The 19,233-nt window shown below is 49.9% G+C and overlaps 1 protein-coding gene across 3 annotated transcripts in view; it reads left to right on the top strand.

Moving 5' to 3' along the window:
* GARNL3 (GTPase activating Rap/RanGAP domain like 3) overlaps nt 1–19,233 on the top strand; it is a gene marked incomplete at both ends in the record, with an annotated part of 155,540 nt that overhangs the window by 130,562 nt on the left and 5,745 nt on the right. For all 3 annotated transcript variants that reach the window (XM_079706783.1, XM_079706781.1, XM_079706782.1), the window contains 7 exons: nt 1,194–1,292; nt 1,652–1,768; nt 2,326–2,501; nt 5,150–5,308; nt 11,456–11,522; nt 16,292–16,399; nt 17,794–17,912. In XM_079706783.1, coding sequence (XP_079562909.1) covers nt 1,194–1,292; nt 1,652–1,768; nt 2,326–2,501; nt 5,150–5,308; nt 11,456–11,522; nt 16,292–16,399; nt 17,794–17,912 — 845 coding nt within the window. The remainder of the gene's footprint in view (nt 1–1,193; nt 1,293–1,651; nt 1,769–2,325; nt 2,502–5,149; nt 5,309–11,455; nt 11,523–16,291; nt 16,400–17,793; nt 17,913–19,233) is intronic.

The following is a 19,233-nucleotide window of genomic DNA, read 5'->3' as shown; positions in this document are numbered from 1 at the left end:
GATCATGAAGGGCAACTACAGCCAAGCCCTCTGTCTAATAAGAGGCTGTGTGCTCTGACAAATACAGTGCTCTCACAGGCCTGCAGGAGTGGGACGATAAAAGCTCTCCGCCCTCCTGGGCGCCATCCAGGGTGGGATGAACTCCCAGACAGACAGCTTTCTGGAAGAGCCAAGATCCTCAGGGCCTCTCACACCTAAATTACAATTAAGGAAACACCCACACCCACAGCCGAACACTTGAAGACCTAAGTGTCTTCAAAGTGCAGGTAAAGAATAAGCTAGACACTTCTGCCTAATATGTCTACACCATTCTGGGACATCTTTGCCTTGCCCTGAGTCTGTGTCAAGCTCAGAACAGGCCCTTTGCTTATGGAACAGCCTTAATTCTTTTAGCCCTGTTTGTCCAAGGGACCCCCAGGAGCAAAGTAATTGCTGGCAATTTAAGATCCCAGTAAGTAAGCTTAAAAACAAATCCTATGTATAATTGCAGTGTCTTTAATCATCTGTTTACCTGACATCTTCCCAAATGTTTCCACTAAAATTAGTTTTTTCCTGTTATTTGGGAAATGTAATTGATATTTCTCTCTTCTTTTATTTTTGTCTAAAAAGGAGATTTCATATTCCTATATGGAGAAATACTGAAAATGTATAGGTAAATTACTATTGACGCAGACATAGGGCATGTTGCAATGGGAAGTTTGTTTTTATTTTATATACAAAAGGAAATTCTAATTTTGCTTTCTTGAGAAATATGCAAAATAACCTAAGATGTGATGTGATTTCAAACATGACAAAAAATCAGAAAATGCTCAAGATAAATGGCTACGCTTATTAGCATTTTTTAAAACTTGGTATTCAGTTCTTTGGAATAATCCCAGCAAAAATTGGAATTGGGAGATGCTGCTTTTTCTTTGATGAACATTGAGGAGAAGAATACAGCTTAGGGGCCCTGCCGTTATGCTCACTGTATGGAGTTGTGAATGCCTTTGGGAAAGAAATGCCAGTCCTTCTTCCTGAGCTAAGAGGAGACTAGTGCTTGAACTTTCTGGGTAGCCCTTATGAAAGCTCTAGAAACTGTCCTCCTTCCTCACCTAGGGAGAACCGGGGTCCAAAACTACCCACAGGCACGTTTTGTAGGTTCTAGAAAGTGTGGGCTGGGTTGCAGCATCGGGTAACCAGGTTTCCTCTTCCAGATGACCTTCCGTCAGTGCCAGTGTTTGACAAAACTCTGCCCGTGAAGCAAATGCATGTGCTGGAGGCGCTGGACCTTCTGATTTTCAGAGCAGACAAAGGTGGTACTCCTCTCCAGGTGACATTTTCTGGGAGGAAGGGAAGAGTGTAGCCTCAGCCGACACAAGGGTCGTGGGGCTCTGGCTGCATCAGTGGTGCCAGCTGTTTCTTCTCCTGGTGCCCAGGGCTCAGGGGCCTTGGTGGCCCATATGTCCTCTGAGGAGGGGATGGTGCGGGAGAGAAGGGAGGGGCATCCTTGATTGCATCATTACATAAAGGCGATGCCGGGTTTCTCCTCGATTCTGGAACACCTCAAATTCTGATTCCTCAAGCAGTCATTTTCCTATACAATCCACCCTTTCAGTTCTTTCAGGTCGTCTTACTTTTCCATCCATCTCCTCTGTCTGCTTTATCTCACCAGGGAAAGATGCCCGCCTCTTTGTCTTCAGGCTCAGCACTGTGCAGAGGGGCATTGAGGGCAAGCAGGCCGTGAAGGGCAAATATGACTGCAGAGAAAACAAGCTGGAGAAAACCAAAGGTGACTCGATGCCTCATATTTTGGTGGTTTCTGTCCAATTAATCTTTTTCTCAGACTGCCCAGATTTTACTGAAAAGAAAAATGAGTGGGAGTTTGATTTTATTTGTTTTCACTTGGAAACATCACAAAGGTAGCGTCACTGCTTCCCTAAGAGAGCTTTAGCAATAGAAAAGCAGGTTGAGGACTCAAGGAAATTCTAGGTCTTGTTTGACAAGTTTGGGAATGAGTTAAGTTCTATGAGCAAACCTGTGAAAAGAGACTTTTAGACTTTGGTTCCCAGAACTCTGATCACCCTTCACTTTAGTTCATATCATGTAATGGGTGTGAAGCTAAGTCCACAAACTCTAATAGAGAGGGAACATGACTTCCTTAATTGTCCTGTAATTCAACCTAATTTTTATTTCAAGTCCCCACTTTGCCTAGTGGCGGGAATGTTTCTTAGTCATTTCACTGGGTTATGCTTAATTTCCGGGGTTCTTAGGTATCACCAAATTGTCAAAGCTTGGAGGCTTCCCACCTCTCATTGTGTGTTCAGCATCATCGATTTCTCTTCCCAGGCTGCCACGTGTATGCCATTAACACGCACCATAGCAGAGAGCTGAGGATTGTGGTTGCCATTCGGAATAAACTGCTTCTGGTCACGAGGAAACATAGCAAGCCAAGCGGGGTGACCGGCGTGTCACTGCTATCTCCCCTGTCCGAGTCACCTGTTGAAGAATTCCAGTACATCAGGGTAGGTTTTCTCATCAGATCGCTTGGCTCCTGGCCAGGGTGTCACGAGGCGGACTCCCTCCTTCCACCCAGAGTCTGCCATCCACTGGCGTTCAGGAACTGACTGGGGAAGCCCTCGCCTGTTGCCCTGGTTTCCCCAGAAGACTAAGGTGAACAGGGCTTTTCCGACTCCATCCAGCTCATTCATGCCAGTGAGCACCCAAAGATGCTGCCCTAGTGGAGATCATTTTGAAATGTATAGAAATTTAGAATCATTATGTTGGGCACCAGAAACTAACACAGTTTTAAAGTCAATTATACTTCAAAAACAAACTCATGGAAAAAGAGACCAGATTCATGGTTACCAGAGGCAGGGGGTGGGGGGAGGGGGAAGTGGAGGAAGGTGGTCAGAAGGTAAAAACTTCCCACTGTAAGACAAATAAGTACAAGGGGGGTAATGTACAACACGAGAAATATAATAACACTGCTGTATGTTATATATGGAAGTTAAGAGTTCTCATCACAAGGAAAAAAATTGTTTTCTTTTTCTTTTATTTTGTATTTATATGAGGTGATGAATATTCACTAAACTACTGTGGGGATCATTTTATGATGTATGTAAAGTCAAATCATTGTATACCTTAAATTTATACAATGCTGTATGTCAATTATATCTCAATAAAACTGGAAGGAAGAAAAAAAAGGATGCTGTTCTAGGTCCTGGGGATACAGTAATGAACAACAAGAAAAAAGTGTCTTTTCTTGTGGAGATTGCTTTCTAGTTGCAGGACAACAGAAATAGGCCAGTAAGTCTATGAGTCCTGAAGATAACAGTAAAGTAGTGTAAGGAGGCAGAGGATCATGGATCAGGGAGGTAGGGGATCTCTTTTAGAAGGGTATCTCAGAAGCCCTCTCAGAAAAGATTACCTTTGAGGGGAGATCCAGAGGAAAGACGGGACCGAGTGATGAGGGTCTCTGGGGAAAGGGTCTCCGGGCAGAAGGGGAGCAGCCAGCGAGGGCCCAGTGGCCCGGCTCAAGGCACAGCCAAGAGGCTGGGCGGTTACAGCTGAGGGGACAGACAGGGGTCAGTGTATGGGGACCAGGTTCTCTTGGGCCCTGAAGGCCATTGCAAGGACATTGGCTTTGACACTGAGCAAAAGGGGGAGCCATGGGAAGGTCTGAAGCGGAGAAGTGGCAGGTTTTAAAAAGGCCATGCTGGCTACTGGACAGAGGAGAGAGTAGGGGGCCAAGAGTGGAATAAGGAGTCCAGCCAAGAGGCTGATGCAGGGCCCTGGCAGGAGACGAGGTCAGCTTTGGTTCTGGGCAGGTGGAAAGGTGTGGTGGACAAAGCTGCCCCTTTGCCTGAGTCAGTAGGATTTGCTGCTGGGCTGAGCGTGGAGCCTGTGAGAGAAGCCTCCTGGAGCATCAGGGCCCTTCCCGATCTTACCATTCTAGCTTCTTTTTTTCTGCGGTACACGGGCCTCTCACTGTTGTGGCCTCTCCCGTTGCGAAGCACAGGCTCCGGATGCGCAGGCTCAGCGGCCATGGCTCACAGGCCCAGCCGCTCCGCGGCATGTGGGATCTTCCCGGACCGGGGCACGAACCCGTGTCCCCTGCATCGGCAGGCGGACTCTCAACCACTGCGCCACCAGGGAAGCCCCCATTCTAGCTTTTTTAAAAGCTATGGTACTGGGACTTCCCTGGTGGTCCAGTGGTTAAGACTCTGTGTTCCCAATGGAGGGGGCCTGGGTTCGATTCCCAGTCAGGGAACTAGATGCCACATGCCACAACTAAAGATCCCGCATGCCCCAATGAAGATCCTGCGTGCCACAACTAAGACCCAGAGCAGCCAAATAAGTAAAACATATTAAAAATAAAAAATAAAAACTATGGTACATTAAGGTGTCAAATATGTCAACCATTGGCCACTAAGGCGGAGTAGGCCCATAAGTGAGCTGAGACGTTATTTTTGCCTAGAGTTAAAGCTGCCTGAATTGTGCGTTTCAGTTTCTGCTAATATGCAATTCCAGGGGACAGAACAGCAAAACAGTTAAAGCAAGTTACAATCTTGGTTTAAATAGGTGTTAGTCTTCTCATACAGTGCTTAGCCGTCTTAATGAGTATTTATGCCGAGCATGTGCATTTATATGGAGTATAAGCTCTGAAGTCAGGTTTCTTGAGTTCAAATCGTGGCTCTGCCACATAGAAACTATGTGACCGTAGGCAAGTCATGTGACCTTTGAGCCTCAGTCTCCTCACCTGTAAAACAGAATAACAGGCTTACCTACTCCATTAGGTTGTTATGAGGATTCAGTGAGAATGTGCCTGGGGCTGTTAACATTCGCTGTTGTTATTATTATTACTAAATGACAGGACGGGACCAGACAGTCTGAGGGCTGACACAGGCCAACTGTTGAATTGCTTTTGTAAAATTGTTTCCGGCCTCTCCCCTCTGCAGGGAACAGAGGGCTGAGCCTCGAGGACAGGCTGTAGGAGAAGTCTGGCACCGTCCCTCCCGTCCTTTCCCACCCCTGCCTCCCCTGCAAGCACAGGGCTCTGCAGGGGCCTGGCGGGGGGACTCTTCTGCATGGGGGCGGGCAGTGGGGGGTTGACACGAAGATGGCTGCTCTGTCCTCACCCCTTTCTCCTCCATCATTGTCCACCACACAGGAGATCTGTCTGTCCGACTCTCCCTCAGTGATGACCTTGGTAGATGGGCCGTCGGAAGAGAGTGACAACCTCATCTGCGTGGCTTACCGGCACCAATTCGACGTGGTGAACGAGAGCACGGGGGAGGCCTTCAGGCTGCACCATGTGGAGGCCAACAGGGTCAGTTGACAGATATGGGGGCAAGTGGGAACCTAGAAGGCTAGGAGTTGTGTCTTCTAACTTTGTCATGCCATGATGAGGATTTCTTTAAAATTGTGTATTATTTATCGTATCAGTTTCATGCGATATACTGTTTAGGCTGCACCACCTGAAGCTGCCATCTTTGTAGGTCCAAATGGTTCAGTATAATATAACTGCCCATTGCCCTGTTCAGCTTTTCCAGGCCTCCCCCTGCCATTCCATCCTTCCCAGTAAAAGAGGAATGAAGAGTCAAAAAGCTAAATGTAAATAACTGAGTAAATGAGAACATTTGTTTGGTAATTCATACCAAACTTCTCAAACTTCTGAGAGTAAGTTTGCTCTCAGAGGCCCTGCAGACCCACAGCGTGGGGCCTGGGTGGCAGGGGAGGGTACAGCCCATGTCTCCATCCCCTTAGAGGCTGTTAGGAAAAGAAGAAGGGATGAAACACCATTAGGAGAGAGAGAAAAAGCAGATCAGCACTGGGGGTCCTTACCTCCTGGCCTGAGCTGCACAGAGAACAACCATGTCCTGGATTTGGACAAAATCCAGGGCCCACCCAAAACTGCACTGAAGCACGAAAGAGGACCTCATGGGTTCCGAGCATCAGCACCTGGGAGTGCCTGTCACTGAGCTGCTCAACACAGACAAGCAGGTCACAGAGCTCTTCAGCCCACTTATCGCCGTGAAGCAGGTCAAGGCCTGATAACACTTGAGCCACTTGAGGTCTGCATGGTGCAGGGCCAGCACTCTGGCTTAGGTTCAAGGACACAGCAGAACAAGGACGTTGTCTCCAGGGAGAATGTTGTTCCTGATGAGAGTTTCCAAACCCACAGGCTTCCCCCAGTCCTGTTCAGATGTGTCAAAGAGACTGAGGGATTTAATTATGCTTTTTAAGAAATTTAAAAATACAATTTATATTTGGACAAGCCCTACCTAAATATGCACTAAAATTGCTAATTACTGTATGAAGAAGACTTAACACCTAATCAAAGCAAGATTTTAAAAAATAGAAAAGTCAGAAAAAGCAGCATCTAGATATAGTTAGGTCTCCTTATCTTCAGCTGTTGTCAATTATAGCTTAGTCTGTCGGTTCACGTATATATACTGGTGGCACCCAAACTAGTCTGCAATTGGAGTCATCGAGGAGCTTCAAATGCTACCGATGCCCGTGTCCCACCCACAGAGATTTCATCGGCCTTGGGTGTGGCATGGGCTTTAGAATTTTCAGATGATCCCCAGGTGATGTGGGAAAGTTTGGGAACCACTGGTACACACTGCTTCTCAACTCTGGCTATAATTGCCTAGAAAGCTTTAAACAGATCAGTGCTCTGATACACCCAGATCAGTTAAACGAGAATTCCCGGGTGTATGCTATGGGAATCAGTTGGTCTTGAGTCTCCCCCAGGTGATGCTAATATAGACCTAGGAGAAGGAATCTATCCTGAAACTCGCCCTAAGTTAAAGCCAGGACTCCCGTCCATCCCAGCAGCCAGGAACCTATAATCTCTTCCAGCCGCTGACTTCTGAGGAGGAAGGGTCCAATCTGGCCTTTGAAAGTTCTTGCCCTTTCTTGCTTTTCAAAACTCTGTACAACCAGACAGAAGAGACAGAAAAAGGCTGGCCTAGCAGGTCTTTGTTGAATCAATCCTTCCCTGGCAACTAGTCTCTTAAGATTCATGAAGGCCCAGGAAAAAATGAGTTAAAGTTTTCTTTGATGACTTCTGTGTTTGTTTTTCTGAAAACTGTGAGAAACAGTCCTAAATTTTTCTGTCTTCGATATGCTTTTTAAAGCAAAGATACAAAACTTTTCTCTAAGAGAAAATGTTTAAAAACATATTTTTGTTGTTAGGCCTGTCCCCTGGATCCAAGTGGGTCAGTGTGCATAGGCCCTCCTAGGACAGTGGTCCCAACCTTTTTGGCGCCAGGGACCAGTTTCCTGGAAGACAATTTTTCCACGGACGGGGGCTGGGGGGAGGGATTGTTCAGGCAGCAATGCAAGCAGTGGGGAGCGGCAGATGAAGCTTCACATGCTCACCCTCCGCTCACCTCCTGCGGTGCTGCCCGGCTCCTAACAGGCCTCGGACAGGGGGTTGGGGACCCCTGTCCTAGTAAATCAGCAGCTGCTGTGTTTGCTGAGCAGGCAGAGGTACTGAGACAGTGGCTTGTCTTTGTGAGGAGTTTCCAGTTGGGAAGAAAGGCCCTAGAGAAATGAGGAGAGTAATGAGCATGCTTTCTAATAGCTGGTCAGAAGTGGCCTGCGGGAACAGGGTTACTTCCCACCAAGACGTTACTGCAGGACAAGCCCTGAGTGCAGTGGAGCAGGAGAGAGGCTGACCCTCCTTGAGTCATGGAGATTTAGTGCCTCAAGTTGCCCTCACTGCCTGCCTGCTCCGTGTGCGGCCATCCGGGCCAGCCTGGTTTCCGGCCCCCGTTCCTCCTCTCTTCTCATCCAAGACCCCTTGATTCCCACTGTAGGCTTCAAACCCACCTTAGGGTCTAAGACAATCCTAGCTTGAGAGAGGAGCTGTTTAAGAAGCACCAGAGCAGCCTTCTGAAAGTCAATGTCAAGTTCGTTTTACCAACAGGCCGACTGTGACCTACTGCCCCAGCTCCAACAGCCAGCACTGGCCTCCTTCCCAAAACAGAGGACTTCTCTGGAGGGAACTGCAGACCTGGTAACAGGATCTGGGTCTCTGGCTTATTTGCTGGGCCCAACCCGACCTTCTGCCCAGACCCCAGCCGGGCTCCATTGACAGCTCACCCCGGAATCACGTGGGGAGGCTGGACACTGACCTCACAGTGGTGACCTCTTTCACTTGTTACAAGTCTGTGTTTTGAAGTTTCACAACCACCACATATGACTTTTATTATTTTTAAATGCCAATAAAATGAACTATTTTTAATCAAGGAAATAATAAAAAGCCAGTGCCTATGTCCTACCCTAGACCTACTATATCTAGATGTCTAGGAGCAAGAACCCAGAATACGTATCTTTTAAAAGCTCCCTAGTTAATTCTCAGGTCCTCGCCTGGTCAAGAAACTGCTGCAGGAACGACTCCTGCCAGCGCCCATGCCCTGCCCCCCCGTCTTGGGAGCCGACATCTGTATCAACATCTGTATGTATATGGAACATGCACACATGAACCCGGCCTCACCGAGCTAAGTGTTAACAAAGTCTGACGAAATGCAATGGGGGACCTGAGGAAGGAGTGGTTGAGTCCATGCTGTGGTCTCTGTCCCTGAATTTCGGCCTTGTAGCCTTGACAGGAATGTGCTGTTCACTTCCCCCATTTCTGCAGAAAAGGAAACTGAGGCTCAGAGAGGAGGAGCCACATTAACCCCAAACCACACAGCTAGTAAGTAGCAGGGGCAGGACGTGAACCCAGGCTGCCTGCTCCCACGGTCATGCCCTTAAACCCAGCCTGTGGCATCCACAGCCTCGTCACAGAGCGTGATGGGGACAGCAGGTCCAGGCTGCAAAGCTGGCAGCACTTGGCCACTCCCCTCAGGAAGTGCACAGCCTGGCAGAGCAGACAGCCACACCCTCTAGGGCTCGAAGCCTCTAGCTGAGATAAGTGTCATCTAACTGACAAGTACGGGGACACCTGAGGAGGAAGTGACTCTTAAGTCAAAGTGCTGGGGAGGGGGGGTTCCCTCCAGGGCCCAGGGGGCTCAAGCGCTGTTCCCTCCCGTGATATACCCCACTGGTGCTGGTTCCATAGCTAAATAGTGCCACCAGCTGACATGATAGAGCATTTACCAAGTACCAGGCCCTGCATGAGCTCACGGAATCCTCAGCCCCTACAGGAGTGGATGTTCTAGTATCTCCCATTTTACAAATGAAGACACTGAGGTTCCAAGAGGTTAAACCACTGACCTAGGTACCCACTCCTCTCAAGTGGCAGAGCTGGGATTTCACTGACCCAGTCGTGCGTTCGGGAAGTACGTACTCTGCTCCTGCCACTCGACAGGCCCTGATCCCGGTGCTGAGGATGCCACGTGAGCGGGTCGGCAAGGCCTCTGCTTCATGGAGCTGAGACCCAGTGGGGCATAGAGTGCCAGCAAGCAAGCAAGCAAGCGGACATCGGGCAGCAGTGCACATCATGCAGATCATTAAAAACGAGGGCTATGACCTACAGCAGCAGAGGAAGTATTGGGGATTTGACCCCCAGGTCTCTCTGATCCCAGAATCAGCACCCTTGACCTCTGGGCCTCGCTGTCTCCCACCCCCACAGAGCCCCACAACTCTTGGTTTTGGCATTGGTCCCATTATACCATGCTTTACGTGCCTGTATGCTTTTCTGACTTTTTCTTAAGGGGTGAGACCCTGCCCTTTTATTTCTGCGTGCTTGATGGCACCTAGTACAATGCCAGGTAATACTGGGTGGGAGATGGGCCGGGGTTCCATTGCGGCGACTTGCCAGACACAAGGCAGAGGCCCTGGCTGAGGGTGGCCAGCGGGGCTTCAGCACAGTCGTGAGACCGTTTAGAGGAGAAGGCTGCATTTGGGAGAGAGCAGTGAGGAGGAGGGCCTGGGGTGCGGAGGGGCCCCAGTGCAGTGCTGGGCAGCTCGGAGACTGGAAGGGGCTGGAGAGAGCTGGGCCAGAGGGAGGACACGTGCCCCTGCTGGAGAGGTCAGGCCTAGCCTGGGGCGCAGCAGGGGGTGAGACACAGAAGAGGATGCTGCTGGACTTGGGTGAGAAGGGGAGCCCCCAAGGCCTTGGGGCTAGCTCTGCTAACAGCAAGGAGGAGGCTTAGAAGGCAACTAGTCATGTGCGACATAAAGATAGTAGCCTCCATGGAGTGCTGATTATGTATCAGGCCCTGTGCAAAAACATGTGCCTTGTTTCATGGAATTCTCATGATGATCCAGCAGAGTCAGGATTACCGTTATAGCGGTTCACAGGTGGAGACCTGGGGCCAGAAGTTAAGCCATTTGTGACAAGCCACAGAGGCAGCGAGTGGTACAGGCAGGATTGCAGCTCGGGGCTGTCTGACCAGCGTCGTGCTCCCTTCTGTTCCCCTACGCTGCCTCCTGAATTCCTGGGTATGGAACCTGTTGCGTTTGAGAGAAAAGACTTAGGAATATGGGCTGGAGCTCTGAGGAGAATGTGTGCCTGAGGTTGTAGATCTAGAGATTTTGAGCAGAGTAAAATCTGAAGCTATAAAGGTGGGGATTTTTCTAAATGAGAGAAGAGCCAAGAAATGGAAGAATAATCTGAAGTGGGGGAGAGGGCAGGAGGGAGGAGACGTCCCATTTCAGGGCTGCGGATCTCTGGATGGAGAGATGAGCCATGGCCAAAGGCCTCCAGGCTGGGGAGAAGGAAGCCTTCATGGTGCTCAGAGAGGGCAGTGTCCCTGGTGGTGCAGGAGGACAGACTACAAGGGCTGAGAAGACAAGTGAGGCAGTGAAAGAAGCAGGAGATTTTTACAGGGTCAGAGTTTTGAAGCTCAAGAGGGGCCAAGGACACTATCAGGTTGAGAAAGGTCTTCTCAAAAGCAGAAACAGAGGCCGGAGAAGAAGAGCTCGCCCAGGCCACAGAGCTAGGGCTTCCGACACTCTCTGCATCGTGTCATGCCGCCTCCCTGGAAGTGAAGGAGAGAGAAGAGAAGTGCAGACATGGTGATCCTGAGATTCAGAGACTGTGTTTGAAGCAGAAGTTTGTGGCCGAAGTGCAGGGGTGTTAACCTTGGAAAAGAACCGGGGACCCGGTTCAGATCTTGGCTGGAGCACCCTTCTACCTGAGGCACTAGAGCGACTGCACCTCTCTGAGCCTCACTTTCCTCATCTGTAAAATGGGAGCAATGCCACGTACTTTAGGGGTTGATGTGAGAGTGAAACAAATAACCCATGTGAAAAGCTTTGTGGACTGAGCCCACTGTATAAATAAGAGGCCTGTCAATAGAGATGGAGATGTCCGCCTACAGAGCTTCTCAAAGCATGGGGAAAGAGGGTGAGAAAGTCCCCGTGGACTGCAGTCGTGGCCACCCATGTGGCATTGTGGGTGCTGGTGAGGTGGGAACGCCCCCCAGTGCCTGAGTTTACAGAAAGCCGTAACTTGAGAAAGTCTTTTCATAGTGTCAGTGTCCAGCCTGCCCACTACCATTGCCCATTCTCATTGCAGGTTAATTTCGTTGCAGCTATTGATGTGTACGAAGACGGGGAAGCCGGACTGCTCCTGTGTTACAACTGTAAGTAAAGGATGTGTTTTGATCTCTAATTGCTAAAATCAACTGTTTTTTTGTTTTTTTTCTGGACAATTTAAAGGGACTTAGCTTTAGATTTACCTGATGTATCATTCCTGGGTCCTTAATTCCACTCCAGGGCGTATCTAAAAATTGCCTTCCTGCCTGGATCTCCCAATACGCCAGACCTCCTGGTAAGACGGTGCAGGGGCCGCCTGGGGGTGTCTCCAGGCCGTGGGAGTGATAGCAGTGGCTTCCATCTAGGGAGCCCTTACTGTGTGCCACGCGCTGTGCTTCACCCACCCAACCGTTCCGTTGACTTTTTCTGTTACTATCTGTCATCTGGAGGGAGATAAGGCTCCTGAGGCCTGGAGCGGTGAACGGACTTTCTCAAGATTGTGCAGCTACAAATGGCAGAGCCCAGGTTCACATTTGGGGCCCTCTTGACTCCAGTGCCCCAAATTTTAACCACAGTTACTCTTCCCCTTTTTGTTATTTCTCGGGTGTTAATGAAATCAGCCTCAACCTGGCATACCCGGCTTTAGCTGGGTTAGTTTGGGTCAGGTGGCAGGTGGGTTTCAGGCAGACCAAAGATATCAAATAGGGTCTTTAAGGATTTTCAGCATTTCAAAAGCTAATGTGATACTACAGTAAAAAGGATCTTTTTAAGGCAAAGGTATTAAGATATTTTCCTGGATAAGCCTGCCCAGTCTAACTAAAACAGTAAAATATATATTTTTTCAGCCTAGAATTGTATTGATTTAGAGTGGTGATGCTGGTTATATCACATGGGGCAGATATTTTGATTAATTAATCTTTGATTAGTAAGTATGATAATTTTCAGTAGAGAAATTTGTTTGATAAACATCCTCTTTCAAAATTCGAGATTTATGGGGAATCAGGAGAAGGTAGTCACAAGGAAAGAACTTCACCAGTAAATCACTCTTTTAGGATATTTTATCCACAGATCTATCTAAACCCTTCTCAGATTTGAAGCTAATTTTTATCATATGTCTGCTCCTTTCTAAAATATAACTTCCAGAAACCCAGAGTTTTCTATAGAGAAATGTATATCTCAGATAAGTTAAAAACTTTTCTACATGCAGAAAGGGACTTTTCTTCAGAGAAATTTGTTTTAAAATTAGAACCTATACACTGTTCCCCACCAGCTGGATGGGGAAAGTCAAAGGAGGGAAGTCATAGATTCTGAGCTGCTTCCCAGGCAGTGACTTTCTTAGAATCCTGCCCCTGCACCAGCCCCCATTCAGGCGGTTCTTTTTAACCACAAGGGACGGCCCTCTCTGTGCCAGGCCCGTGTCGGGCTCTCGAGACACAACAGTGAAAGGCCCTGCCAGGGACACAGTGAGCTCATGCTTCAGGGAACAGCAGGCATGGGCGCCAGTTCATGGGTGTGAACAGGCTGCACAGCTCTGGGGTTCGAGAAACAGCTTCGCTTCCTTTTCTGAATCAGTTCAGTCTAATTTGGAGGCCCCTCCCCTCAGGTGCAGAGACCACCAGCACTGGTTATTGGAAGGGAGCGCCCTCTGCTTCCCTGGGGCTTATCCATTGGAAAGCGTGGGGGGGGCCGGTGGGGGGCGCCTATGGACTGCAGTCCGGTCGCCTCCTCCAGGCCCGCGTGACCCCCTCTGAGGCAGGCGGAGGCCGGGTCTGGCCTCCCAGGCACAGCACAGCCACCCGACCCGTCCAGGAGGCTCTGTGCTCAGGGGCCAGGGTCTCCTCCAGCCCAGCCCCTCAAAGCCCCCAGCAGGTTGCTCTCCCCTAGTGGGAGTTGAGCTGGGACAGGGGAGAGGAGAGGGGATGTGTGTAAGGGACCTGGGCCTTTAGAAACACAAGGCGCTGTGTCCTCCCTGAGTCGTTCATTCATTCAGCAAATCTCTACCCAGCACTTCCGATATCCAGGGGTTTCAGCAGTGACTATAAGCACAAGTCCAGCCATCAGGTGGAGTTTACATTTTAAAGAGAGCAGGTAGACAATTAACAAGATAAATAAGAAACACATGCAGTTTGTTCAATGGTGCTGGGTGCTGAGGGGAAATGAAGGGAGAAGAGGGGCCGGAAGAGGGGCCGGACCGGGCAGGAGTAGGGTGTGCGGGTCACCGGTCACCAGTTACAGGGGGTGAGGAAGGCAGGCCTCGCTGGGAGAGGGGCGAGGACCGAAGACCCAAACGGAGTCCAGGTATCAGGGTGAGTGTTTCAGGCAGGGACGAGGGCAGGTGTAAAGACCTTGAGGAGGAACATTCCTGTACGGTCAAGGTGACCCCAAGATGACCTGTGATGACCCCAAGATGACTCACAACAGAGTGAGCGAGGGTGCGAGTGGATAAAAATGACATCGGCAAAGAGGACCAGACTCCAGCAGGGCCTGGTAGGTGAAGGGTCTTTGCGTTGCACCCTGGTGAGCAACTGGAGGCTTTTGAGCAGAGGGGCGACCGGGCCTGTAAGAGGAAAACGCCTCCACCCCCGCCATGGTGTGGAAGCGGGAAAGGCGGGGACTACGCTCATCTGACGAGCCTGCCAGGGGCCTGGACCAGGACTGCCGCAGGGGAGGCGCTGAGCGGTGGTCAGGTCCTAGACGTGCTTTGCACGTGAGAACCAAGATAACGTGCCAGTAAATAAAGTGTGGCTGTGAGGGGAAGAGAAAAGGAGGACTGCAGTCTGGGGACGTGAGCAGCTGGGAGAACAGAGACTGCCATTTACTGAGATGAGGGAGGCTTTTAGAAGAGCGAGTTTGGGGAGAAAGATCAAGGGTTCAGTTATGACCCATCAGCACCTCTGAGATATCCCAGTGCAGACAGTGAGCGATCACCTGGTTCAAGTGCGGGCTCCGGAGAGGGCTCCCTGGGGATCATTAGCAGGCAAGTGACCTTTAGGGTCCTGAGACTAAAGAGATCACCCACCGGGAAGCGGGGAGAGACAGGAGGAACCAGCAAAGTAGACTGAGGAGTGGCTGGAGAGACAGGAGAAAGTGGGGTGAGGCCCTGAGAGGCAGTGTTGAAGGGAGTAGTGACCCGCTGTGCCGTTTGCCTCTGGCAGATCGGGTCTGAGATGGCGCTTGGGTTCACAAGGCCACTAGGAAACTTGACAAGAGCAGGTGTCTCTGGGGAAGAAGTGGGGACAAAAGCCTAATTGCACAGGTCAGGAGAGATTGGGAAAGAGGAAGCAGAGCCAGGGAGTCCAGACAAGTCTTTCAAAGAATTTTGCTTTAAGGGGAAAAGAATAAGGAAGGGCGTAACAGCTAGAGGAGGAAGAGAGGCCAAGGATTTTGTTTTCTAAAAGGTGGAATAAACAGCATGTGTAAGGCTGTCGGGAAAGATCCGATGGAGAAGGGGAAACTGCGGTGCAGGACAGAGGGGAGAAGTCCCTGAGGGGGCGAAAGCCACGGGCCAGAGTGGAGAGGGAGTGAGCTGCACCCCACGGCATCCAGAGTCGTGGGCAGGACACAGCAGCTGGGGGAGCCGCTGCTGGGACATCCGGGTGTCCTTCCTGAGCGCTCATTTTCTCAGGGAGCGAGATCTTTAGCTGAGAATGAGGATGCTTTTTCTCCCCTAGTGAGTCCACTGTAGCAAAAACAGAACTGGCTCTGGTGAGTCTTTCTGTCCCAATAACTCACTCTGTTAGAAGAACAGTGATGAGACAGTATAAGTTAACTGCTTGACAAGGCACAGTGGTCACATCAAAGGAGACCTGAAGCTTCAGGTGGGCCAGCAGTGGTCATCCCCAGCCTAGCCCCACATCGCAGGGGGCAGCAGCAGCAGCTCTGGCTCCATGACCTCTGCCCTCTCACAGAGGGGCCACAGCTGTCGATTCTCACACTAGGAATGGCAAGAGACTGCTTCATGGGCGTGACGTTTCTTATTAGGGTGATGAAAATGTTATAAAATCAGATTGTGATGTTGTACACCTCTATAAACATACTACAGTTCATCGACTTGAATGCTTAAAATGGATGAATTTTATGGTATATAAATTACATCTCAGTAAGGCTGTTTTTAAAAATAATTTAAAAATAAGATTGTATGGCTAAAACGTGATGGGCTTCTGGAATAAAAGGGGCCTTGGCTTCTACGTGACCTTTCTCACTCGAAGAGGGTCTGAACCACCTGGACTTGTGTCTAGATCTCGGAGCAAGCCAGGAACTGGGTAACTGAATTAACCTGGCCTTAATCTAATGCTGGCTCAGATTCACCAAGGTGATACAGGCATATGGCTTCAAATGTTCATAATAAAATGTTGGGGGAGTGGTGTACAAGCTCCTATCGCACATGTCCTGCTGAGTGAGGCTCAGAGTGTGATCCCCTTGTAGGAGGCCTTCCTCCATCCAGGGGCTGCCTTCAGGTGCCCCTTCTTCTCTGCAATCAAGCCAACCTGGTTCTCTCCCAAGTAGAACTTGTGAGGCCGTGGACAAGCTACTTCACTGCTCTTTGCCTCAATTTTCTCATCTGTAAAATGAGTGTAATAATAGCATCTACTTCATAAGTTTGTACAGATTAAACGGAAGAATGTTTTAAAGCTCGGTGCCTGGCTGATAGTAAATTCTCCAAAAATGGCAGCTATGATGACTTGTAGCAGAAATATTACTCTGGCTCAGACTGCCTCCTGCGCCTGAGAATCTGGCGTCATGGCAATATTCGTCCCGGCTTTCATAAAGAACGAGCAGATAGGATGCTATTCTTGTGGCCTGTTTCTCATTTATCTAATTACGGTTACCTGAGTGTTGTGTCTAACAAAAATGAGTTGCTGTTGTTTCGTTGCAGACAGTTGCATCTATAAAAGGGTTTGCCCGTTTAATGGTGGCTCTTTTTTGGTTCAACCCTCTGCGTCAGATTTCCAGTTCTGTTGGAACCAGGCTCCCTGTGCAATTGGTAAGGAAACCCTTTATCATATGTTCTTTCCCGCTCAATAGACATATCTGAACTGTTCCATCCTATGTAAGCAAACTCACTGGCTTACCGCTAAATTGCTATGAATTCTGTGAGTATAATGAGTACTCAAAGCCGCCTTCTTCTTGAATTGTTTTTCATTTTGTTCCCCTTTGGGGACTGTTGTCTTCCGCTGTTCCTCCCAGGTCTTCTCAGTGCCTGAGCATGTGAGCATTTGAGAGCAATTAAGTATCAGTTTCAGTAGATCTTGAACAAGATCTCCAGCCTTGAAACTCTGACAGACCTGGGGGAGGAGCACAGTGCACTTGGAGTCCTTTTTATACATTTTGAAGCTTGAAAGTCTAGAATTACAGAAACTCAGGTACTTTGCCTGCCACTGAAAACTCAGGACGTGAGTGGTGGTGCTTCGTTTCTGTGATTCAAGATCCACAGCTGGGCATCTGCCTGGGGAGAGTCAGATCAGAGCCAAGAATCTTAGCACTGTTTTCCTCAAAGTAGAAGGCTTTGTTGATAGGTAAACATGATGGAGTTTTGAGAGGAGAGCAGAGGAATGGATCCAGACACTCGGAGGACGGGGTGGGTTCTGATGCAGATTAGTTATGGTAAAAAAGGGAGGGAAGGGTTGGAAACGGCTCTCAGGTCTGAGCCACGGCACTGCACCGGGGCCCCACTTGAGAGGTCAAGGCTAGAGGCGTGGGTGTGGTAGGAAGAGTCAAGGTGAAGCCAAGAGAACGGATATGTCGCCAAGGAGAGAGGGCAGAGGGGGTGGGCCAGTGTGAAGGAGAGAGTGCGAAGTGGCCGGTAAAAAAGACAAAGGTGGGCTCACAGGGCCACTGGGGCAGCTATGGCACCTGGAAGTCATCAAAAAGATCTCAAGAAGAGGGGCCAACGTTTAACAAATAACTCAGCAAACCCACTGAACCCGAGGGACACTGTGAGGGGCAGTCCCTGCCCAGACACACAGACAGGAGGAGCATAGGGGAGGGTGACCCAGAGACAGGGAATGAAGAAGGAGTAAAGGCTAGGTTCCCGGGTGGAAGGCATGTGCGAAGGCCATGTCAACCTGCAGTCTGGACCACAGGGGGAAGGTCTCCAGGACCTGGGTGGGTGGAGTGCCTCCGGAAGATCGGGTACAGGACTGCAGCAGGAGAAGGGCACAGGGAGAAGCTGGGACAGTGCACACGTCACTGGGCAGAAGCTTGGCTAAGGCAGGCTTTCCTGGAATTGGGGGACATGCACCCGTGAAGGAAGAAGAGAAGCAGCCAGAGGAAGGGGAGAGATGGGAGTTGCCGGAGAAGCAAGGGGGATGTGAGAGGGTCCTGGCAGCTCCACAGCCGCAGGCACAGGCTGGGAGCGGACGCCCCATTGCCTTGCAGTCTGTGCATTCCCCTACCTGCTGGCCTTCACCACCGACTCCATGGAGATCCGCCTGGTGGTGAACGGGAACCTGGTCCACACGGCCGTCGTGCCTCAGCTGCAGCTCGTGGCCTCCAGGGTGAGTAGAACTGGGGTTTTATTTCTGTCTGAGGGGCTTTGGGCACCCCCAGCATGATGAGGTTTCAGGCGGGCGCAGACATGTTCACGGTGAGGCTGACAGTGCCAACACCTCGTGAGTGTTGAGATGAGAAAGCTGAAAACGGGCTCATGGGTTGGGTTTTCCTGTGCGAGTCCCCTTGGGCTTCAAAACGCCCCTCCTTAGTGTTAAGAGTCGTCGGTGCTGGTGGCAGTTGGGGAGCGCCCAGCTGAAAAGAGAAATCCCCCATCAAAGCCTGGGTCACTACTGCCCTGAAGAAGAGGCCAAGTCTAGAAAAGTAAGAGCTTGCAATGTTCCTTGCTTCCTTTGCCGCTGTCTGTCCTCAATTTGAATTTGTGTCCCACAAACTATGGCTGACAGGCTAATTCACGTCTGGTAACAGAATGTGAGCAAAACCGAAGGATGCAGGAATGACGATCTTCCAAGCTGTCTTCTACTCCTGGCGCATAATCCAGCAGGTCTTGTGCTAGTCCCCTCCCCCAAGTCAGCCCCACACCCTCTCCCTGGCTCTGCCAGGCCAGGCTGGTGCCCTGCTGCACGCCTGGGGCACTTTTCCATCCTGACCTGCATCACATTTGGTGGTGGGTGACTGCGTACTTTCCCCACTGCACTGACAGTTCTGTAAGGGCAGAGACTGAGCATCTTATCCACTAACGTAGCGCCAGTGGGGTGCTGGTAAGTGTGTAACCACCACCAGCCCTCTGGAAAATGGGTGTGTGTACGTATACACACACATATATGGACATCAGTTGATTACAAATTTTACTGATTATAAAATGTAAATAGCTTACAACTTACAAATAATAAAATATACAGTGCTTTTATCTTAAAGTCCATTTAGCCAACTGGCTCTCACAAAATGCTTTTGTTAATTTTGGCTGAATTCCTTTCTCCGTAGCCAAACTAATGCTGCAGTTCAACTACAATTTTATGGTTGGAATTATATCTCCATCCGTTCTTCTTTTTCCAAGTTTGTTGTCATTAAATCTGATATGTGGGGCTTCCCTGGTGGCGCAGTGGTTAAGAATCTGCCTGCCAATGCAGGGGACATGGGTTCGAGCCCTGGCCCGGGAAGATCCCACATGCCACAGAGCAATTAAGCCTGTGTGCCACAACTATTGAGCCTGCGCTCTAGAGCCCGCGAGCCACAACTACTGAGCCCACGTGCCACAACTACTGAAGCTCGTGCACCTAGAGTCCTGCTCCGCAACAAGAGAAGCCACCGCAATGAGAAGCCTGCGCACCACAACAAAGAGTAGCCCCCGCTCACTGCAACTAGAGA

This window comes from Hyperoodon ampullatus, assembly GCF_949752795.1.
Source record: "Hyperoodon ampullatus genome assembly, chromosome: 6".
Lineage (NCBI taxonomy): Eukaryota > Metazoa > Chordata > Mammalia > Artiodactyla > Ziphiidae > Hyperoodon > Hyperoodon ampullatus.
The sequence above is the reverse complement of the archived record's forward strand: the minus strand, read 5'-3'. Positions and strand labels throughout refer to the sequence as shown.